This window comes from Limanda limanda, chromosome 13 (assembly GCF_963576545.1).
Source record: "Limanda limanda chromosome 13, fLimLim1.1, whole genome shotgun sequence".
Lineage (NCBI taxonomy): Eukaryota > Metazoa > Chordata > Actinopteri > Pleuronectiformes > Pleuronectidae > Limanda > Limanda limanda.
Window position 1 is genome coordinate 10720698 of NC_083648.1, and position 25047 is coordinate 10745744.

The following is a 25047-nucleotide window of genomic DNA, read 5'->3' on the forward strand; positions in this document are numbered from 1 at the left end:
TAACAAGCCCGCGCGGCGCCGAGCTCTTTACTGACCCCATTTAATTTGCTATCCCCCAGAGTTTACTGACCCACGGGGCTCCTCTGCTCGAATTCTACTTGGTAAATGGAAGGTAAGAGCGTGACTAATTGCGCCGGAGCTCTCTCGTCGAACGTGATCGTTTAGTTGTGACTCCGCAGCATTTATAAACAATACAACACACGGTGAAGTTTAAAGGCCCGTCAAGAACCTCTGCTACGGTTTTTCCTGTTTTCCCTCTAGGTGTGTTTTTCTCCGGAAGTTAGATTTTCTTCTCTTAATCATATTTACAAGGTGAAGTCAAAAAGATAAAATATTCCAAAAATACACCATCGCTGATCTTTGTTCTCCTAAATTGGTCCATAGAGTAAAGGATGAATATTCTGCAGGATCTACCTAGTCGTCTCCGGTGCATCTCAAATCAACAAATGCAGTAATCCCTACGAGTAGTTCCCCATAATTCATAATTCTCTGAGTTCATTTGAATGTCAGTGTTTATTTACATAATCAAGCTTTAGGGGGAAATAATGATAAAAGGATTATGAAAGGTGTTTCTAATCAGGTTTAAAGGGGGTTGAGTCAGATTATGGTCGACTGGATGGTGAACCCGATTATCAAATTCTCATTTCTCACCCATACAATAGAAACCACAGTCCAGGATTCCCGCAGATAGTTACGCTCTGACCTCAGACACAGGGCTACGTGATATGCAGAGAGAAATAATTCAGGTTATGGAGAAGGTTTTTACACACGCTGATCTGAAACCGGTCATTTCTTCTGTTAAAGCAGCCAGAAAAATGAATATGTGATCAATTCAATCAAAATTCAACTGCTGAGCTTGGGCTTTTTCCACTTCTATTTTACTTTTGAAAAAAAACGATCTGATTTGGAACAAAAGGCTCAAATCGGATTTGCTTGAACCTCAAATTCAGTAAAACTACATAAGGTAGAAAAACTTGGGGAAAGAGCTTAACATTTTCTTCGTGTTGTGTTGATTATAAGGAAGTCTGAGGGTCAAGAGAAGGACGGATCCACTTCAGAACCCTTTGAGTCGGACGTGTTGTGTTCGTAGAGTGTTTCAGTTTGTGTTCAGGTCCACAACCACTCAAGAAATCCAAGAAATCCGATGCTTCTTCAGAGATATCGAGTGTATCTGTCCCTAAGAGGCTCTTTTATTCCACCGGTACAGTTGTCCTCCACAATGTCGTAATCTCAATTTTTTTTTCTCCACCTCTCCACCTGTCTTTTCTCCACCTGTTTCAGTCACAGTCTCACCGAAGGGCAGCGTCTCTTTCTGAAAGGCGTGTTGTGGAGTGCGGCGCCTGTCAAGTGGCGTATTTGAGTTTGGGCGTCTGTGAATTACAAGAGATACCGGAGAGGGGAGGAATTCCGGTGGAGGTCGCGGTGCCTTGGCTCTCCAGGAACATCGGGTCCAGGCAAGCGACCTTGGCAGCGAAAAACGCGTGAATACAATGGAGCACCGCAAAGAGGTTCGAGAACTCCAGCTCCTGAAAGAGAGAAGAAAAAAACAGTAAACTCATTTCATTCTCTGTAGCCTTGTTGCCTTGAAACTCGAAACTCTCTCGCAGTGAATTACCTTTGCCTCAATGGATTTGGAGTCTTGGTTTTGGAATAAAAACTTGATCTTGCTTTTTCCGTCATCAGATGATCCTTTCAGTTGAGAGAATTTGTATCTCCACAGTACCGCCTTAAATAGAGACACAACAGATTATGGGAGTTTTTAGTCTGTAAACAACAAAAACACAAATATAAATCTGTGTATGCTTCAATTTAATTTGCGTGTTTCTCCTTGTGTCACTGCGACATGAATAATTCATGTTAAAATCCACATGGATCCAAAGAGAAATTCAGCTCATCAGCACATCAGTTGCTGTGAGATAAACTAGTTATTTTTTGCCATTGGGAAATTTAACAGGCCACAGCAATTTCACCTGAAATAGCAGCGTGTCAGTGATTTGATTAGCGCTGAAGTGGATGAGGCCAAGCAACAGGCGGTTCCCAGGGCGACCGCGGGCCGCGAGTTTCACGTGAATCTACCGCTACAGTTCCCCGCTGTGATAATCACCGTTCCATCCATCTAATTCATCAGCAGTACTTTTACCCAAGTTTTATTTCTTTATTTTCCCGGAGTATTTCTACTTCCTGGTACTTTCTACTCTCTGCAGAGGGACATGTTGTACTAATACTGCACTGCATTGATTTGACAGTTGTAGCTCCTTGGTATTTTTCTCAGGTTACAATATTTCATATTTCATATCCTCTTTGTCCACTGAGAACCACGCTGCACCAAATGTGATGATTTTGAATTTGACTTTTTCTGACAAAGTGAAGGACGACATGTTCCTCTGTGGTTTGAGCTGCATAAGTTATTTAAACTATACTTTTTAGAGATCAGTCTTCTCAAAGGACAAAAAAAACATGATAATCTCATTAGAGATGATGAATTGCTGTGGAATAAGTGAAGAGTACATATAGTTATAAAATATATATAATTATAATAATACTATAATTTTAAACTACAGCAGTAAAATGCAACAAACAACTTCACCAATCATGATAATTCAGGCTAATAATGCTACGAATTACTTTTATTACTCGTTACTCTACTAATATCGATAATTTGTTTTACTTTTTACCATTACATGTACAGAATGGTTTGAATCCATGACTTACACTAATGTGGTATTTTCCCAGTGCGTTTTTTCTACTTTCACTTCTACATAACTACGAAATGAACTGAATAAAAGAATAATGACTGTGACATGTTTTAACCTTGAAAACCATAATTTAGAATCAAGTCACATATTCATGAGACATTATCAGATGGAACAGAGAGAGTGTCCTCTCCTCTACTCGTCTGACAGAGGTGATGATGTCTCCATCTCCCTCATGTCAGTCACAGGCACTTGATATCAAATCTGCATCACGTCCCACATGGAGGATTATGTGTGACTTTATTTCCTGGTATGAAAAAAAAATCCCTGTGAATCTACCTCATTTTCATTTGTGCTGCCGTGCGATTTTTACATTTGAGTCCTTTGGTGCATTTATGTTTTATTCTGTAATTAAAACAAGAACTTCACAATTAAAAAAATAGCCAGACTATTCAATTACTTTTTCAATGCCGGCTGGTGTCAAATTCGAATTAACCTTCACACTGTTTCCCTCATGTTTTATATTCGTACAGTTTAGCTTATTAATTCAACAGTTGAGTGCCAGATCTCGAACCTTCAGAGCTCACATGCTCAACACACAATAATCGCTCCTTAAACAAATGTGTTCATTATATTCACATTTCATTAATTTCATTTACCAGCACTAAGTGCTTTATCAATTCTCAGAGGGCTGGAGCTTATCCCTGCACTCACACTTATACGCACAAAGTTTTATATATTATGAACATTTCTGTGGTGTCAGCCTTGTTTTGTTTGTGTTTTACGAGCTCCAATTAAGATTTATTTTCATTGTGCTTTAAACAGCTTTTGCTGAAAATACTAGAGCTGTGGAACATCTAGATCCGGAGCCAGCAGATTACAGCTCAACGTTTGGAACACAGTTATATTTGTGCTGTTTTCGATCAGAACTAATTCGAACACGGGTTTTGAAATGTGCCAAAAGCAGCTTTAATTATGGAGTAATCCCACCGCGTATACTGTCAGCGATAATAGTTTACATATGGATTGTGTTTTGTGTATTTCACTCTGTAAACAATACACTGGCAACATTTTGATTGTCTTTGGGGGACATTGTTGCTTCTCAGTGGAGGAATTGGGGCCAAAGTCTTGGAGAACAATATGGCAGCGCTTGTGTCCTGCTCAGGCACATAATGTGCACCAGAGGACTCGTCTCCAGATTTGGAGAAAGGCCAGAATGAACTGCAGGCAGATGTGGAGTTTGAGCTGAGGGGGGGGCAGACGTCAAAACAAACAAATGTGCTCTCAAAATGCACACAGAGCAGAATAAGTTAGCAGCAGCAGCAGAAAGAAAAGGGAGGGAAGCAGAGGCATCGTGGTTAGTTTCATCACTCAGAGAACAACCTCCCACTGAAAGGAGCTCTTTCCCCCTGCTGCAGTTTTTATTTCTAATAAAAGGATGTCTTTCACTCACCTTTGAAGCTGCATCAAAGCACACAAAGCCCATGCCGAAGTCAATAGTAAGACCCATGAGGTGGCTCTCCATGATACAGGCGTATGTTTTACTCTACAGAATGAGAGAACAAGATGTTACCCACAAGGACACTAAAGTCTCCCTTGTTCTGCTAAAAACGTTATATGAGCATTATCAATCGTTGCACTAAAACGACTGAGCTGTAACCCGAAGCCAGATTAAAGCTGTTAAGATTCCGTGCACGTTGCCGACTGCTCAGGTGCCGACCTGTATCCTCTCCACCTCCAGGAAGGTGGCCATCTGAAAAGCCTTTTCCCAGATCAGCAGCTCGCACTCCAGCTCCACACTGAAGAACATGTCCTCCCCGCTCTCCGTCTGGACGCTGAAGACGTGCTTCCTCTTGTCCAGAAGGTCGTTATCCTGAGATGAGACAGTGAGAGTGTCATGCTGATCAGTTTCAGAGTGATGCGCAGACAGCGCCAGCTAATTTCACTCTGAAGACAGACTGCAGACTGCACCTCAGAGAGCACTTTGATTCTTATTCTGTATATCTACTACACTCACGTTAAGGTAATAGGTTATTTATGCAAGCAGTTTTATTCTGTTGCCACTTAGAGTCACATATAACACCCACTGTGGTAGCAAAGGTTAAATGATATCTTAGTCTATATGAATTAAATGATGTATAATGAGTTTCTGGATAATGAATTGCAGATAAATTCTCACAGTCAAAGTGACCTTGAATCAGCAGAGAATGAACAAAACTGGCCAAATTTGACTTTGTGGGTTTCAATATGAGGAATAATGAGTTTTACACAGGGCTGCCGTCAGATCCTGATTTTCTTCTCTAAACGTATAATGACTGAAATTTAAATAAAGGTGCTTTACCTTTAAAATCTTGCTCATTATCTCGTACACAGTAAAGCTTTTCTCCGCTCTGGTCCAGTCCCATGTCGTCACCTGGAAATGTCACAGAAATGTTATATTTGATCTGAACAATGAATGCGGACGTGCATCTTTAGAATCAGATGTTGTCCAGGTGCATTTGGAAACACTCTTAAATGAAAATACATTGGACTGTTTGCTAGGACCTGGTCACCGCCCAGCTCTGTTAAACGTGAGCTCAAATTTAGTGTAGAATGTGACTAAATTAAAATTCACAAATGACTCAATAACAGCGTTTTTCGTAACAATTAGATCTTACTTAATATATACCCAAACTAAAATATAAGGGAGAAGTGAACGATAAAAGTGTGGCCTGCTTGAAGAGAACAAATGAGCTGATTTAAAATGGTCCTCGTAGGTCTAAGTGTCATCCAGCCACTTGACCGTTGATGATGTCGAAAATGGATCAGTTGAACCAAATTTAGAAAGTCCTACCAAAAGTTTGTATTACGCTACGATAAAACTAGGTCGGACTTCACAGGTTTAATGACAGATTTATAATTCATATATAGCTGGTGCAACCCATCCAGTCAAGGTACCTTTCAAACATAATTGGTAACAGCTTTTTATAGTTAGGTAATACAGGCCTGATTGTAGTTGTTAAGCTAATTAGCTGGGCATGCTAATGTTTTCAGCTAACATTAGAGCAAAACAAACAAACACACACACACAGTTTAAACCGGTCATACTCCTGCTTTTGTTAATTATGGTTTTGGAAAAGTAATAAAAAAGACACAACTTTATATGCTGAGTAATTACTCTAACTACAAACATAAGAGTAAGCGATTTTCGTTATATCAATCACTATCTTTGGGCGGGATTTAGCAAATGGTCACTTGACAGGAAGTGTCCCTGATAAACAAACTAGTCGTCTACAATAAATACTCGTGTCTCAACATCTGAACAAGCAGGCTCCGACATTCTACCATCCAATCACATTAGCATACTCCATTCATATCAGCACGTTCAACATGAACAGGCAATTTCAGTTATCTATCAATCTTTTCCCATCTCCAGTAGCATCGAAAGCTTATCCCTCTTGTCATAATCACTTAAGTGGCTTGCAGAATGTAAACAGACTTAATGATCATCATCAATCAGGAGGAGGATCAATGCAGCACAAATGATTATGACTGAGCTGCTTCCTTTTTTTCTTCTCCGGCGGGGAAACATTTCCTCCCTCAACAATACATAAACCTCAAATGAAAAATCTCCCGCTGAGCTGAGCAACATCAATTCAAACACAGAAGTTTTGCGGTTTGAAGAAGTTGGTCCGAGACAAACACTGACTCACGGGAGGTGCTGAAAACTTGAAGAGTGAGGAACCCCTCAGCGCCAGGAACTTTGGTGAATACATTCGGTCTTGAACGGAGTCCTGCTCCTTGTCGTCGACCCAGCCCATGAAGATAATCTATCAGAAACAGAGACGGACATCACAGACGAATAATGACATGGATCAAAGGCAAAACAAATAGGGGGTATGTCAGATAGATGAATTACTTTATCATACATGTCATTTTATACAATGACTTACAAGGAAGCTAAATATTTCATATAATCACTCATATGATAAATCACCCAAATGATCACAAGCAACACCTTTTGTCCCATCATCCCTATTCATCCAGCCATCCATCTATCAATCCATCCATCTATCAATCCATCATCTATCAATCCATCCATCTATCAATCCATCCTTCCACTATACCGCTTATCCATTGGAGAAGGTTAACTGGAGCCAATCCCAGTTAACATGCAGTGGGATACACCCTTGACAGACAAACCCACTATTCATGCTCACATTCACACCTATGGATGATTGTGACTCACAGATTGACGTAACCTGTCTACATGACTTTGGACTGTGGGAGGAAGCCCGACTATCAGGAAAAAACCCACGCAGACAGTGGGAGAACACATGGAGTACATTCAAAGTCCACATAGAAAAGCCCTGGGATCCAAACTGGGAACCCTCTGACTGTGAAGCCACAGCGCCAATCCCTGTTCATCATTTTGTAATTTAAGCAATAACTGCAACAAAGTTTTGAGTAAGGAAAAAATCCCTGACGGTAGAAAAATCTGTGATACTTTTAACCTACTTAATTTGAATTTATGAGCATTATATAACCGGGAATAAATCGTATATATGCTGTATGTATATTTTTAAACACCTAAGCATCCTCAGAGGAAGGCAAGGACATGCAGTGGAAAGCTTCAGAGTTAAAGATGTTTCCTGTGGTCAATAATTCACTGTGCACTCTTCACATGTCGTCTTGAGGTTTGCACATATGTATAGGAACATGTAAATTTAGACATAATTTTAACCCCCTCTTGTGTATTTAAACAGTTAATGATGTTTTATAACACACAGTAAGGATTCCCTCATGTGTGTGATGATGGATCATTAAATACGATTACGGTTGTTATCAAAGACTCATCTGTTTCAATTAGGCCTTCTGTTATCTGCTCTAAATGATGTTAGTGTGTAAACACTAATGCAGTTGCGACAGTTTATTAATGTATAGAGTCGGGGGTTGTGGGAAGCTAAGTCAAGAGCAGAGGAATTCCTAAGCATGTACCGTGTGTATGTCATCCCATCGGCCACACTCATGTGTAGGGAAAAGATATAAAGTTTTCAGGAGAAGAAAAGAGGTTAGACCAACAGGGAGACGAAGAGAAAGTAAGCAAAGCCTCTGCTGCGAACGTTCAAAGACTCCATTTTAAAGACATCGAGTGTTTCACACCATCACTACTCATTAAGGACAGGGTGATATCAGCCCGTGTAAAGTGTTTGCTTGCGTCTCTGTTTTGAGGGTTATGATGGATTTGCAAAACAAGCCAGTGAAAGATTTGGGACAAGCAGTCGCATCTCATGCAGCTTAATTTCTCAAATGAATTGTCAAGTGGATTCACACTCTCTTTTTTTTTTTTTTTTTTATTACTGAGAAGCAGAAACCGTAATGAATAAGTAACAAGAAGAAAAGAAAAGAACCCCACTGTTGCGTCTGCGTCCAATGTTTGAACTGAGAGACGACACTGAGAGATAACTGACTGAAGGCACTTTAGTCCTTTTCTGATCTTCTCTCCCTGGATCGACTTTAATGATGCAAACACTCTCTGTGTGTTGCAAGAGTGAGCGAAATGAAGCTGTCTCTTTCGTCTGACTGACTGACCTGATTAGATTTGGCTCTGATTCTTGAAGATAAGGGTAAAACACACAAATTAAAATCCATCCATCCATTATCTATGATGCTTATCCCGATCCACCCTGGACAGGAAGCTGGCGTATGGCTTGGCCAACATACGGAGACAAACAACCATTTACTCTTTGCAATTACAGCTACAGAAAACAATCTAACCCCAATCTGCATGTTTTGGGAATTTTGAAGGAAACCGGAGTACCAGAAGAAAACCCACGCAAAAGGACAAAAGGAAAACGTGAAAACTCAAGGTCCTGAATAGTGCTGTCAGAAAAGAGAATCTTGCTGAAGTGTGACGGTGCACAAAGATATTTTGTCCTTTAGACTTGTATCCCTCATGTTGGCATTTCAAACCACAGGATATGTTTCTTTTCAATAATCTCTCTCAAGACTGGGTTTACACAAATACAAGGTAATTTTCTATTCGGTAAAGTAACTCAAATAGGACATTTACTATCCGCATAGAACCATGTGTGAAGGTCACAGGGGAAGCTGGAGCCAAGCCCAGCTGACATTCACACCCACGTTCACACCTATGCTCAACAGCCTGACCCCAGTCTGCGTGTCTTTGGACTGTGGGAGGAATCTGGAGTACCGACACAGACACACGGGGAGAACATGCAAACTCCACACGGAAAGGCTCCTGGAACCTTTTGGATCAAATTAAAATCAGCCAAAGGAATTCTAAACAAGCAGAAGGAGCATGAAGAAAAAAAAACATACCTGCTGGTTAACTGGAAAATTCCTGTTAATCTTCTTCACCTGTTAAATTCAACGAGAAAAAACGATTAGTCATTAAAAAAAAAACGAAAATCACATTCTAACGAGCAGGCGGCAATTACTGGCAGAATTGAAAACATTCGCGGGACCCCAGGGAGAAACCGGGGACACATCGGAGCGCCAGAAATAAACTATGAATAACAGCGGCGGCCCTAACATGTTAACCATGGCACTGAAGGAAAAGCTGTTGGAGCAACTTCATTTATTCAATGCATGCAAATTACAAAATGAGATAGAATCATTTCCGCAAGGACCCAAGGCTCTTCCTTAAAAAATCCATTTAAAAAAATCCATTCACTGTGGTAATAAAGGCAGGAGAAACGACTGGGGGAGCAGTGAGGCTTTAAATTAAAACATTCTGCTCCGATCACAGGTATCACTCGCACCTAATCCCTGCTATAGTATCAATATAAGTCTTTCTCAGGAGCTGAACACCACATTAAGCCGCCCAGGCCTGATCCCCGTCCTCCTATGGAGGCGAGGGAACATGTCTCCGCTGCTTGTCCTGAAAGGTGCTGAAGTTTGGTGCCGGGGGAGAAAAAGAAAAAGATGACTTTTTTTTTTTGTTCAGTGGAGGAATTGAAAGGGAAGCAGCCGGATAACAGTAGAAGATGTGAGCTGGTTTCCGAGCAGCGACAGTGGGTTTGTTCACGTTCAGCTCTCTGAGCTCTCGTGTCCAGTCACAGTTACAGGTCCGACATAAATCAGGAAAAAGTTCTTTATGATGTAAAACAAATCATACAACTCTCACCCTGTCTGAAAAATACATATGATTATGGTAAATATTCCCTATGTCAGGAAAACACTGGTCCTCAATGACACAACCTCAGCTGTTTTGTTTCCAGCTTGATGTTGTTATCCCCAATAACTTATCTTGAATTATTTAGTGCATTAATGAATTGTACAAACTCATACTTACGAGCTTTAATCGATACCTGACAATGACATTATATTTTTACAAACCTTGATATTACATTTTTTTTCTCTCCATACACGTAGAAATAAACCTTAATTTGAAATTTCAACTTCTATTTGTTTTAACATCTTTCCAGGGACTATATATTTAAAATAGACTCTGGTGTTTTTGAAGCAAGATTTTGTTTTGTTTATGTCAGAAGCCGTGTCCGTCAGAGGCCGCGTCTCGGCTGTCTTATTTTGAAGGCTCCTTCAAATGCAGCAGACAAATGCATCCTTCCATTCCCAAGCATATGGGGGGATCCTTGTAGAGACAACCTATCCAGTGTCCTGCTGCCAAGGACGCGTGTAGACTGCGTCCTTGGCAGGTGACCTCTGAATAAAGGTACAGCTTCTGATTAATTATTGTATGAATAAATACATTTGAGGGGTTTTATAATATCTTCATCAGAAATGCCTCAGATGCTACCGAATATCAGTATTTTGAGGCATTTTCATAGAGATAAAAAAGTAGCTGCAGTTACATTGGTTGCATTTAGAGCTGCAAGAACAAGTCATTTCCAGTATTATAGCATTAGCCCGAGCTAGCTAAAACGTAGGCTGGAAAATCAGCGAGATATATCGTAAACAAGACTTTGTTTTGTGGCCAATAACAACACCAGAGCAACACATTGACAGCAATCATCACTTCCGTACAGGGTGAGTAGTACACAGCTGTTAAAATACTTCTTTTCAAATGCACAAGCATTGGATCGGTACTCTGTGTCGGCCGATACACAAAGTGCACATATCGTCATCTGTATCGGGAAGAGAAAGATGGTATCTGTATTTTTTTTGTAGTACTTCACTTATGCATACATTTCAACTGCTGACACTTTCTAACATTACATGCACTCAGTATTTGACAAGATAAATAAATTCCACTGACAGTTAATAATGAGCTGTGTGACACTAATGGTAAGAGTGTCAGTCAAAATATTGCTAAATTATTCAACATGTTTGAGGTGAACCGTCTCAACGAATAATTACCGCGCATGAGAAACATGAACTAAAAAAAGAGAAGGACGAGCAGCGATCACATGTCAGAGCTCGGTGACAGGCGCAGAGAGAGGAGCTGCTAAACGCCACTGAACAACAGCCTTGAAAAATTACCACATAATTGAATCGTGAGCAGAAACGGTTCAGCCTGAGCTTTGTTGAAAATCAAAAAAAAGCAGAGCTGAAATTCAGAAATCTGCACGAGTTCCCGGCCGAGGCACAAAGACACCTTGGCTGTTCGAGGGAGCGTTGACAACAAAATAAAGAAAGGTAATGAGTCATTAGGTATGAGTCACACTTTATCTTCTAGATCAGATTTGATTCAGAATCATGGGTTGGAGGAAGCTAAAAGAAGCAGTGAGCCCCGTGTACCTGCTGCTCGGCTGCGAAGACGACTGGTGGGAGTCGTTAGAAGCAATGGAGCAACACTTCCCTTCATAATGTTCCCATCTCGCCTTCAATGGCGTCTTCAAATGCATCGCTAAACAAACTCAGGAGAGGTTTCATGAAGCCAGCCCGGCCTCCCAGGTTACCAGACCTGAACATGGCCGGAGCTTTATGGGAGCTTGTGGAGCGGATTCCTTCCTCCAACATCACTCAGAAAACTGGAGGAGTTTTATTTTTTTTTCATGATTAAATATCTGATAATAGACAGACCGGTTCAAGCGTCTGACCGCAAAACAAGACAGAGCAAAACCTACAAGCACACGTTGACCCAACTCTTCACTCGCTGCCTTATTTCAATAGATTTTGAGATGTCGGTGCTATTTTTGTCCACTGGCTGTCTCATTTACAAGGGGGCCATTCATTTTATTTTTTTTAAAGGCCAATCTATGAATATTCAATTTGTCTTTTTTTTTTTTAAACAGTGAAAATCTTTCAAATCGTTTTTTCTTTTAAAGACTCATCTGCAGCAAAATCAATCCATCATTCCATCAATCACTTTCTTTGACCGCAAAGAACAACAGCCGGTGCAACTGAGAAATGAAAGAAGGATAAAAACACAAAGAAAACATGAATAAAGAATTTAACAAATCTATAAAAATAGAATATACAAAAAAAACTTAAAGTTATTCAATTGTGAGTTAAAATATGAGCATATATGTATAATTTAAAGATCTTACAGCCTGAGATGTGCAGTAAGATTCCTCTTTTCTTTACTGATACATATATTTAATAACAGATTTACTGTACAGTTAGTCAGTTCTTAAAACACGATATAGAGTAGATACATATATTACAGGCACTGTTGCATATCTTTAGTTAAATAATCATCCTAGTTTTTAGGAATAGATTATTGTCTCTCTCTCTATATATAAATCTTTTATCCAGTTAGTTCTGTGTTCTCCTGTTGTTTGTTTTGTTGTTGTGACTTTTGCTGCTGTAACATTGCAAATTCACCTAGAAATTATTAAACGACTCTATCCACCATCTGCTGCAGGTTTATATGTGCTCCTGCTCCTCAGGGACTTAAGTTAAGAGTTGGCAGGAGCTTTAAAAACTGTTATTATACCTTTTGTTTTTTTGGCTACAAGTGAAGCAGGTCTTTTACAGTTTATTTTTGTTTTTCTACTCACGTCTTAGCACTTGGAGCTTACTCTGAGGACGACCCTGCTAACTGTAATCGACAGTGAACAACCTGTTTATGCAGCAGGAGATAAACAAATCAGAGCTAAAGATGTAACACAATCTTGTCTTGTAAAATTCCAGCGTCTCTCAGTAAAAAAAAGTACAGATATTAAAGCTCATCATTAACAAGATATTACATTCATGTCATTTCATAACCATGAATATACAGAAGAAATGCAGGGAGCTGTGCGTCCTGCAGCTCAGTCACACACCTGAACTAAATGTCACGGCCACAGCGAAAAACACACTCTCAATTGTTGAGGCCATTCTGCCAGTGAGTCATCAGTGTTATGTTTAGTTTATCCCTCACTATGTCCACTCCAATTAACCAGGCCTCCATTATCCCCCACAGACACACACAGGCCAGTGCTCCAAGACACAAACACACAAACACACACACACAAACACACACACACACACACACACACACACACAAACGCGCCAGTGGACACAGGATAATTACGAATCCCTGTTTTTCACCACCGCTCGCTTCATGTTGTATTGATTTGAATGTGGAGCAACAAAAGCTCCGTTACGTTTTGCTCACATTTTACTCGACCATGGCTCAAGAGTCTTTTTCAAGAAGTATAAATTATCGTGTACCGCATGGATGTGAAGGGAAAAAAACACAAACATCCTGACAAACGTTGTCAAAATTGGACAATCTTTTGTACGAGACAGCACAGCGATGAAGCTTGTTGGCAGTACTTGTCTTTGACCCCCCCGCTGAGCATCATCGCCCGTCTGGAAACACAGAAACACACTTCAGTTCTTCCACAGCGGCTGTGGTGAAGCTGGCTTAAAAAAATATGTTCACACAAAAACAAAAAATACAGCATCATTATTTCTTTGTTTTTGGCTGCCTCCTGGTATCTTTATTGTATTATACATTTTGATGAATTATAGATAATACAAGTGCTCAGGTTTGGCTGGAGGGAGCCCTGCACGAGAAGTACAGTTTCAGTTATTTGGATCTCAGGCTCTTAGAAATAAGTGTGTACTCTCCTCAGTGAGAAAGGCATTAGTATGTGTCTACTTAATGCCATGGCATTTGCAGAGGGACTTTTGGAAGATGCACAAACTGAAAGTCTGTTGCAATAACACCCGACCCGACATCTCACTGCTATAAATGGACGACTGGGGAAGGCTGCAGAGCGAACACGTATTATTGTTTCATACTCACATTGTGCTTGGTGAGACCAGAGATGTTGCCCACTATTGCCTGAAGCCAGTCCACGCAGTCCTCGGCCGCAGGAAACTGTACGACTCCGCTGCAAACTCCGTCCACGGCGATAACCTGGAAAGCATTTTTCCTGAAAGAGAGAAGACAAACAAAGAGTGGGTGCAACTGGAGTAACAAGATAACACTGCTCTGAGGTGTGCCAGCACATAACGACCCTTAAAATCACAACCTGCTGCTTTTTTCGTCTTAGGACTAAATAATGTGTGAATCAGTGAGTATGGTGTGTTTCTGAACTTTGGACAGAGCCAGGATAGAGTTTCCTATCTTTGTGCAAAGCTAAGCTGAGCTAATTGGCTGCTGGCTGTTGCCTACAAACACAAGACTGGTTACAATACTCTCACCTATAAAAGAAATTGTAAATGTGTGAAAGTTTTCATACATGAACGGAAAAATGCCCAGAAAGTTTGGCTCCAAACATTTTCCCATTTTTGCCTTTTAATTTGAAAATCGCAGCAGGAGACTGTTCCGATCAGACACATGAACATATTCTCACATGGGCTAACTCAAACTTTTTCCGGATATTTTACCTTGCTCGAGCAAAAGCTCGAGAAAATGTTCAAAACAACCGACTCGTACATTTTCATTCTCACATACAGCCGCACTGGAAAATTTCCGAAAAATGTTCGTTCTTCATTGCATGTCTGAGAGCAGCTTTAGATTTGGAGTATTTTTTTACTTAAGCCAGGCTAACTGTTCACAGTCTTTGTGCTAAATTAAGCTATGCTAAACTGAGCTACTCTGCTGCCGGCTGTAGCATACACATACATAACTGTAATGATAATAAAAATGTTCTTGACAAAGCAAAGACGTCAGACAAGGACAAGTAGGACTTCATTCTTGACTGAAGAAAATCCTGTAGTGAAGCTAATCAATCTAAAATCCTATGATATGTTTCCTGCTAATGTGCTAAAACGTGCCAAACCACAAGTGTGGTTCATTAAGAGCCAATCTACAAGATTACTGCTTCTATCATCCACAGTGTTGCATAATGAAAGTCTATTTATTGGCACGATAATGGATTATTACATCGAGCATCCATTGTTCAATAGAACCATCCGTGCTCAGATTTAGTGCCAGTGAAAATGACTGCAAAGTTGTTTTGTGTCTTTGTTTTGAAAGGATAAGAAAAAGCTGCAAAACATATTTTCTGCTCTGTTTGACATTCGGCTCTGCACGTGGGAACTGAGCGCACTGACCCTGCAGGGGGACCCCCCCTCCCCCCCCTCACCTGCAGACGTCAGAGCCCGGCATGTACTGTGACAGGCGTGAGTGCAGCAGTGGAATCAGGCGCAGGTCCACCCATCTCTTCTCCCAGCGGAGCCCCGGGGACGTGGGCCAGGACGAGCAGGACAGCGTGTCCTGCGGGAGCGTGAAACACAAGTGAAGGAGGAGCTTGTCGTTTCCCACTTCACACATTTTCCAAACAGTGGACATGTCAAGAGCCTGAGTCGAGCCTGAGTCCTGCCGCTGCTGCTGTTGTTGTTGTTGCAGCTGTACATCAGGCAGAGCGAGGGGAAGCTGATTCACCCTCCTCAAAAGATAAAGATAGAGCGTCCAAGTGACAGTTGCATGGAAACAACTTTCTGGCAGAGGGAATGTTGCTGCATGGTTACAAAGGGACAGTTATAGAATCCGTCAATCACGGGAGAGAAGGAGGGAAAGAAGAAAAAGTACCGTGTTGTTGGGATGGTAGTTCAAGTGCAGGCCGCTGTCACACAGAGGAGAGGACGTCCCGCTACTCTGGTCGCTCGGAATGCCTAAAAATGCAACACACACACACACACACACACACACACACACACACACACACACACACACACACACACACACACACACACACACACACACACACACACACACACACACACACACGGAAGAACAATAAAGCCCCCACCTCCAACTCCTCTTTCTACTTCAGGGTTTTTCTAACTGCATTGAATCGCAGCCATCCACAGAAGTGCGTTGCTTTGTTCTCCTGCTGCCCTGAGCCAATTTGTATTCGGGTGACTGGTTGATTGGCCACTCAACCTGCCTCCATATAGACATATGAAAGGGTTTTATAAACGCTTTCATGTCTGATGATGAACCGAAGCTTTCCCGTGTAAGAGCGAATGAGGTGCATCACAATGAGAAATGTCAATCTCTTTGAGTTTAGACTCTTTTGTCAAGCTTGAGCCGCGTCTCCTCTCTTTAGCATCTGTCTTCGGTGCTTGTCAAGACGGACAAGTCCAAAAAAATAGAGAAAAGGTTTATTTTGGGCTTTTTTGGGCTTTTTGAGTTTGTCACCAGGACAACCAGTCCCACACAGAAACAGTAACACCAGCCATGAACACACTTGGTCCATTATTCTCTGCAGTAGTTAAGGTGACAATATACTTTTCAGAGCGTGTGCATGTGGAGGGTTCTCACATGTGCAGTCCTCACACAGGGGCAGTTTCAAAAAGGCCGGCGTCTTCTTCAGGAACGAGACGTTGAGCGTCACTTCTTCACCGGCGTTTCTCAAAACCTGCACCTGGAAGGTAAAGACAGATTTTTTTTTTTTTTTTTCATCACAGGAGCTGCAAACTGCGAAGCTCTGTGCTGATCGTCTGCTGCGATGACAACATGATGTGCCAATGTCTGGCTGAGAATGGAAATCCAAGATAAAGGGATTTACATAGACTGAAAGTTGTATGCTCCTTACACACACACAACCACACACACACACACGCAATAACACACACTTTTCTGGCAGTTACATTTAAGGAGGGATGAGACAGAGAACACACACACATGGCTTTACATGTCAAAAGATACAAATCATAAAGTGAAACGAGATAAGCCGCTGACAGAGCTGTGGCGGTGTAAGGAAATATGAGATATGAGCAGACAGCTTACCACTTCCTCGTGGCGATAGCTCCTCACGTTTATTCCATTTATCTAGAAACAACAGGAACAGGGTTACCCTAAATAACACTGCTGGCATCATATCACTCTGGCTCTATCTTCAAAATGATTAATGAAGCAGCACAATAACTGTTATGGCGTCTGCGCTGGAAACTGTAAACAAGACAGTCACATCCGCAGTTGCCATGAATACTGAATGTCTTTGGCTTGTAAATGTTTCCCTTGCTACACATCAGCCGAGAGATGGGAAATTCATGCGACAAATGAATAAATGACATTGTGCTATAGGAATACATAACTTTTTAATGTGACCTGTGAGTTATTAAAGGAACATTATGTTATTTGTGCTGTGTGGAACGTGTTATTGTGTAAATTGTGGCATTTTACCTGAAGGATGCCGTCTCCAATAAAGAGCAGCCCAGAGAGTTCAGCTGGAAAAAAGGAAATCACTTTAGTAAAGACAAACTGAAAAAAAATGGCATTAGTCGTAAAGAATTTGGAAAAAAATCTCAATATACCTTTTTGTTCTTTTGATATTTTCGATATGACAACAGGGATTTTATGCTCTGCTCCACCCTGAAGGGAAGAAGATTAAATAAAAATGAATTACACAGGTAACTCAAACGCCGGAGACACTCGAGAGCAACTCAATTTCCAGTGAGTCCCCCCCCCCACCCCCCGCTAATGCTGTTATTGTCGTTCTACAAGAGAATGATCAATAACGCTTGTTTTGGACCTAATTTAAAGAAGTCGGGAAGAGGAGCGGTCTAATCAGTCGCGATCTAAATTACCTTGATGCTCAGACCAAACCCTCCAATCGTCTGCCGCCTGATCGTTACAGTCCGCTCCTGCAAGAGATTCAGTTAGAACCAACAAATGAGTTGAACCTGAGGGTGCTTCAAACTAAAATTCAATCATGGCAACACAAACATAGCAACTGGTTAAAACACTGCAAGATAACAACACCAATTAATTAAGTTACACATCCTTATTTGTAGTAGGTTTAAAGATCAAAACAAATTTTCAAATCATAATTATTACAATGCGTAGGAAGCAGCAATAACACATTATGGTGATATGATCCTAACGTGTTTTTAAATGGAGAAAGTCATATTTATTGACATGTAACTGTTAAAAGAATCATTCTCAAGATACGCTTACTGCTTTCATGCCTCGATTTAGCAAAGAGAATCTATAGAGCTCTTATATTTGCTCTGTAAATGTGAGAATGAAAAGCAAATGAGGAAATAATCGACTTCTACAATATCAAACTATTCCAGTGACGTGTTTATTTCACGCCTTGGTTCAGTTTGAGAATCAGTCAGCTGCTGCATTGTGTCATATTTACCATGTTCTTAATTTCATTTTCATCAATCCACATCCCGACATGCAGAGGATGTTAATATGTCTTTAAACTCTTTCTGCTATTAGTCCTGTCCATTTTAAGAAAAGCTGCTATGAGCTTTTAACATTTAACATCTTTAGAAAGCGCACAGTGCAGTCTAGTGAAAACACAGTAGGTACGCCCACACAGACAAATTAAACACTGCCAAGGAAAGTGGATTCTCATACACTGTCACTGCTGAATATTCATATATTGAAAAAGCAACATTATCGAACTTTGTCTGACAGAAAATTCACAAAATAAAAACGCATTCTTGAATCCATGGATGTCAACAGCCAATCAAAAAAGTGTTAAGTTAAAGACACTTGAGACGATGACCCGTAGACCCCTGGTATGAACATGTAGTTGTCGTGTTCCGATCCAATCATGAGACGCTTGTGCGGCCATATTTTATTTCCAGGTGTGAACGCTCGTACTCGGAGGAGTCCACTTGTGAGCGGATCACAAAATCCAAATGTTAATACCAGGTGTGTATGGGTCTATGTGAGCGTTGATAACTGAGAAATAACTTCTGTAAAAATCAGACTGTTGAGAGGAAAATTGAAAATGAAAAATCCGGAAGGGTCAAAGCAGAATAAGAGAAAGACGGAAGGATCAAAACAATCCAAAGTTTCATATTAAAATTGGTAATAACCTGGTCATGTGACTTGGACTTGTTGTTGTCCCATCTCCCTCTTACTCTTTTATATCTCAAGTCCTCCATGTCGTAAAAATACGTCTTTTCTCTCTTTCTCCTTTCAGTTTTTTTCCCATTTCAGTTTACCCGTTGAATTTAATGGATTTTTTTATACGGTCTTATCCTGCTTTGTTGTCTCTGTTGTTTGTGAATTTCTGAAGGATTCATATTATGGCTCCTGACAAAGGTGTGTAATCGTTACACTGTATTCATGACACATTTCATAGAGAAACACGAATTCAATCTATTTCTTTTTAAAAGAATCATGTAAAAGTTGTATCGACCGCCGAAGCTGAGAAGTCGATGTTTCCTGACGTCCTCATTCTGCTCCAGCGTCCCCTCGGCTTCGCCCCCCCCCCCCTTTTTTTGTTAATTAGAAATCATGTTTCAGAGGAAACGAGCGCGTCGTCCATTTGTATTTGAAGGTTTTATTTTACTCAGCAAAGAAATAATGTAATTTTGAGGAAGGTCATAGACTCAGGGCTCATCTGAGTCATTTCTTAAGAAAATATAAAATATTTTTTATATACTTTAACCTTTTTTCACTGTGTTTTCTTAGTCTATGCTTTCACTGTTAGTTCCTTTTTCACGTTAGTCTTAATTCATGTGTGTTACAAATTCGGCATCTCCTACATGTTTCATTGTGTTTGTACAGTGACACCACAGATCTCTCTCACACAAAGAAGATATTCTATCTAGGTGATCCAGTAGGTGTATGAAAATGTAATAACTACATAAGAATACATTTACTTCTGCAGATGCGTCATTTACACAGATATTCATTATGTTTCTCAGTATCTTTGTGCTGTAACCTTCATGTATTCATGAACAGTGCATGTAACTGACATCATTGCACCAGGGTGAAGTGTGGCACAACCAGCATTCAGTAATTACAGGACTGTTTTACTTACGCTTGAATAAAAAGGCTCTCCTGACACACAGATGACATCTTGTTCTTGAATGGTCAGAATATCTTTGGCCAAGTGTAGTCGAATATTAAACGGCTCCTCATTACCTTCTTGCATCAAATAAATCCCAGTCTTTGTCTGTGAACAGTCAGAGAGATAAACTCATTCATCATCCCTCCGTGACTGAATTAACTGGCCGTGAAATGAAATGTCGTTGAGAGGACTTGTTGCAGGATGAACATGGAAATTAGGGACACAGAGCTTTTGCAAATATCATTTTGCTGTCTTTCCTTTTTCAATATTTTTGCTTGCAAACAACCACTATTCAGCGCTCTGGGTAATAGACACACATTTATAAAAACAAAGAAAAAAATACATATTTATGGTTTATAATCATGAGACAGCTTTTTATCGGTCGTGGTATAATTCCGTGTCCTCTGTGTGCGTGGTGTAGACCCATGATGAGAGGAAACATTAGCGTGTGAGTGTATGGCTGCTGCTGGTGACAACGACAAATTAAGAGGCTGTGAAATTGAGTGGCTGGAATCAAGCTCCCCCTGCACATTTGAATTTCCATGCTTCCTCCACAGCAGGTGTGTGTTTCCAATGATCCATTTAAAAACATGCTAATCCGCATAAATTTGCATCTTGCATGTCCTTCCCCCTCCCGCTGGCTAATTGCAATGCCTGTCCTGCCCTGTACTTCAAAAGGTCAAACTAAAAGCAGCCCCTCTACCAAACAAGATGTATAAAAACATGAAGAAGAAACCACGGGTGTCAGCGTCCTTGTCGCCCGGGGATACGCCACTCATCAGTTCACTGTGACAGTCGGCTGCTGCTCTAACAGAGCGTACCTCCACCGCAGGTCAGACTGGAATCCGAGTCAGTTTATGGAGCGTGTTATCTTTCACCTCTAATAAGGAACGCAAAGAAATATGCCTCGGCCTGCAGCTGCGGCGTGAGAAATGAAACGAGGAGGGGGGGGCATTAATCCACATTATTTAGACTAATGTGCGTGTGAGAGTCATTAGCTGAGCAAGAAAACGAGGTCAGTGGAGCCATAACTGTACCAAGTCGGGCCAGGCGGCGTCTCCCGTACTTTGACCTGTTGTGTATAATTAGCATTGTGTGTAATTAGACTCATCTCTTATGTTTCATTACTCTCCCCCTGCAAACAGACCTACATTATCATCTACATCATCGTCTACAATCTGAGCGCGTGCCACAGGATTATTTACCCGGCAAACAGCAGCAGCTGCTGCACCGTGAGCAACCGGGGCATCGCTTCTCATCCCAAGGGTGTAACAGTGACAGGAGCAATGTGGTACAGAACCATGAGTGTGATCCTCATAAACACTGCTTGTTTTTTCAATTTATGTTATTAATATAATAAGTCGATTATCAAGACTGTTTCTCATCGGAAACAACACAATGAGAAGATAGGATTTATTTATTTATCATCCATCCATTATTTATAGTGCCTATCCTTTGAGGGTCACGTTGGGGCTTGGGCCAATCCCAGTGGGGGGGCGTATCGCAGGGTCAACACACAGAGAAAAACCACAGTTTACGATCACAGCTACACCTACGGTCAATTTAGAGTCTCCAATGAATCAACCTTGGACCATGGGAGGAAGATGGAGGACTCACACAGAACGACCCCGGCCGAACCAGGACTTGAACCGAGCTCCTTCTTGTTGTGAGGCGTATAAAAAGATTCTATCTCTCCCTGTCTGCCTGTATGTTGCTCACATATCTCCAGAGCTGTTGATCTCATCAGCTTCACCCTGTGTTTTGTTAAGGGTCCAAGAACAACTGATTCTCCAGTTCTGCGTATTGGAGCTAGCTTCACTGAACTTTGTGAACAGGCGAACAGCTCTCTGTGCAGCAACGGTGGTGCAGCTTCAGGGTTCTGACTCCTGCACCGAGCTTTTCTTACTGCAGCTCAATTGCTGCAGGTCACTTTTACAGTTTCAGACAGAAAACTGCAACCAGCATTACCACAGGCCAAACAAACAACCAATTTCCAAACAGGCGGGTTTACACCAGGCACTCAGATGCTTGGAAGGTACACTATTTCTTAACAGGTATGTTTTGAGATATGATCAGTACATGTAATTTAAAATAATGCGAGCGAACAGAAACAAAAAGTTATTCATGCATCAGTGTGAAAAAAATACACGTTTGTAATATCATATATTTCTGAGCCACAGAGTAGGTTATTTGCACAGGCCTGAGAATAGTCATGTTAAAGGCTACACATGCACGGGGCCCAGAGCGTTGTTTTATCCACGTGCTTCCTGACGCACCGTGCTGATTTTCAGTCACTTGAAAATGTCCCGACCGTTTCTATAATCAGTCAATCCCCGCTCAAACTGCTCCATTGATTGAATTCCACCAACCTCTTCATTTGAAGTCTTGAAATCCATGTGCTACTATGCAGTGAGGGATACTGCGAAGGAGAAAAACAAGATTAAGTTGGACTGGGGAGGCAATTGCTTAACGACATGACCGACTCGCTGCAGCACAACTGCAGTCAAATTAAACCAGCATTGTTAGCAGGATGCCTATTTTCATTATAGACGATGGAGAGGAGTAGATTTTTCATTGAAACGCAACCCATTGAGCGAACTCTGGAGAGAGCCAGAGACCATTAGGCCTTAATGAATAATTCATTAGCAAAGGTGAGAGCCCAGGTATCCTAATAAATGTTTCAATATCGATGTGTGCTACCGAATGAGGTGTCTTATCAAAGAGGGCACAAGTAAAAAGGGCTACGGTAAAAAGGGCCCTAACCTGGTTAGAAAATAAAAGGTGTGACTCTGCACATGAACACCAGAAGCTTTCACTATCATCCTCTTTGCTCTGGACAGAGAAACACAAGTATGCTGTGGGAGTTTTACACCAGGGCCTCATTTAATTGGACCAGTTCCACTCACTTCTAATCAGACATGACTGCCACTTGACTCCACATAACAAGTACAGAACAAAAATTGGCTCACACTCACGTTGAGAGACTGAGAGTTACCTCAGCAGAAAGGCCCCCAGCTCTTTGTGTGGCGAGATCTAGCCATCGAGCAGCGAGTCGCTCTCCCTGATCCGAGCCGTAGCAGGAGGCCTCCCCGAGTCATGGCTGACAGGCTGTGGTGACTTGGGAGTCAGCGAGCGGAGCTGTCACCCCTCCTGGCAGGCCGGAGATGTTGCAGGATCGCTCCCGGTGGAGCCGAGGAGCAGAATGAGGCTATCGTGCAGCGAGGTTTCACTCCTGGAGGCCGCTAATCGGTGTCCGTGCTGCAGGGGACCCGGCGAGGTTACCACACTGATACAAAAGCCACCTGCAGATGAGGAGCTGCTGTGACGAGATAAGAGCTGGAGAAAAAGAATACAAAAACAAAATTGAAGTCTTGGGGAATGAAAGCGATGGGAGACAGAGCTGAATATATTGTTTGTTAAATGCTTCTCACTACGACTGAGAAGATGTAATCTGCAGTTGCCAGCAACATGTCGATACAACTGCTGCTTGTACGTGGGATGTTGAATCAGAAGCAATTCACGACTTTATTTCCCGAATACGCATCCGGTGCCAGACAAGGGGAAATTCAGAAAGCAAACTCCAAACTGTGAAACCCATCTCTTGCTCACTGCGATGGAGGATCCACAAAAACAACCCTATAAACTCGTTAAAAAAAAAAAATACACAAAACTATGGATTCATCTGCACAAAAGCCAACAAATGCAATTAAATTACATTCTTGGATTTCCGTATGCCGAGTGCAAATGACTCTTTCAGCGTGTTTATTAAATACAAGCAGCAAACCCTCGAGATATGCTCCTCGTTAGTATGCATTGTTGGCTCGACGCCACCTTCTTGTTGAGCTGCAGTGTTGCTACTATGATCATTGTTGTACAGGATTAGAACAGAATTCACGGCGTATGCATTTCAAGCGACAATTAATGCATAAATCATTGACTTCTGATTAGGGAGAGAGAGCGGGAGAGAGAGAGAGAGAGAGAGAGAGAGAGAGAGAGAGAGAGAGAGAGAGAGAGAGAGAGAGAGAGAGAGAGAGAGAGAGAGAGAGAGAGAGAGAGAGAGAGAAGCCTTGATGAAACTCACACATTTGTTTGTCTAAGTGGGGAAAAGAGAGAGAGGAGCAGGAACGAGTGATCCAGAGAATCTTTAAGAAATAGAAGAAGAGATCTTTGTCACATGTTTTACTTTGTATTGATTGCGTTTGTGATATTTTGGGTTATTGAGCTCTTGAATTGTAACATTGGATATTGAAGGTACACGTTTCTATTCTACACAAGATATTAGGAATTTGCTAAATATAGGCAGTTTAAGACAACACAATTCAATCAAATCCAACCTCCATTACGTTTATGATGTGAAGTCATTGTTGAAGAGGCGTTGATTCAACTTTATGATCATTTGTGTTTCCGTTTGGTTGAACTGCATTATGCCAAGATATGTGTTAGGCTAGGTGTATCTAATAAGCAAGCGACTGAATGTCAATTCTATATTATTTGCAGCATAGCGAGGGATATGTCAGTATAGAGAAAAGGCTAATTTCAACTGTATTGCTAAATATAGGTACGTTTTTATAGAGCTGCAACAGTTGGCAATTAAAAGAGAATTAATCAGGAATAAGTAATTAAAAAATGTCACCTTGGGCTACAAAAAGGGCTATTTTTCATTTGATGGCATTCTATAGATCTTGATTCATTGATTTAATAAACAATGTCTTAAGCAGATTTATCAATAATGAGAATTATCTTCAGTCGTAGCCTTAGTTTGATATCCTGTATAGACAGCATATGTGTTGACAGTATATTGTACACTATTTGTGAATTATTTTTCAAGTATACGAGGAATAATATCATAACCTGTTGAAGTGTTTTTTAAGTATACGCCCAAAGTGTGTGTTTCTTTCACAGATTTGTGGTCGGACTTTTATTGATTCTGTAGAAATCCATTGGAAAAACACGATCCCAGGTTCTGTCTCTCTCTCTCTCTCTCTCTCTCGCCCACACTGTGAGCTGTGTCTGCGGCCGAGACGAGCCAGCTGCGTTCACCGGATGTGAGAGAAACCCTGACATCATTTGTGGCCCTGCTATTAAAAATGAATGAGCTCACGTGGTCAGCTGAGAAATTTGTCTGCGGCTCGGAGACGGGCACTTTGTCCCCCCCCCGAACATCCTGTCAGACACCAGCCCTTTCTGTTTTTTTATTATCCGAGAATCCAAAGATTAAATAAGCTTGAACCTTTTGTGCCTTT

At 41.2% G+C, this 25047-nt stretch overlaps 1 protein-coding gene across 1 annotated transcript; it reads right to left on the reverse strand.

Moving 5' to 3' along the window:
- Positions 1-1343: 1343 nt before the first annotated feature.
- sntg1 (syntrophin, gamma 1) lies at positions 1344-22200 on the reverse strand. Its single transcript, XM_061084963.1, has 17 exons — positions 22174-22200; positions 19775-19909; positions 17574-17630; positions 17301-17358; positions 17170-17213; positions 16774-16815; positions 16306-16408; positions 15571-15653; positions 15125-15255; positions 13837-13966; positions 9015-9053; positions 6386-6502; positions 5035-5106; positions 4414-4566; positions 4147-4239; positions 1616-1726; positions 1344-1526 (listed from the first exon to the last, which is right to left on the reverse strand). Exons 1-17 carry the CDS (start codon positions 22198-22200, stop codon positions 1344-1346), a joined length of 1578 nt encoding a protein of 525 aa, XP_060940946.1.
- Between the last annotated feature and the right edge of the window lie 2847 nt (positions 22201-25047).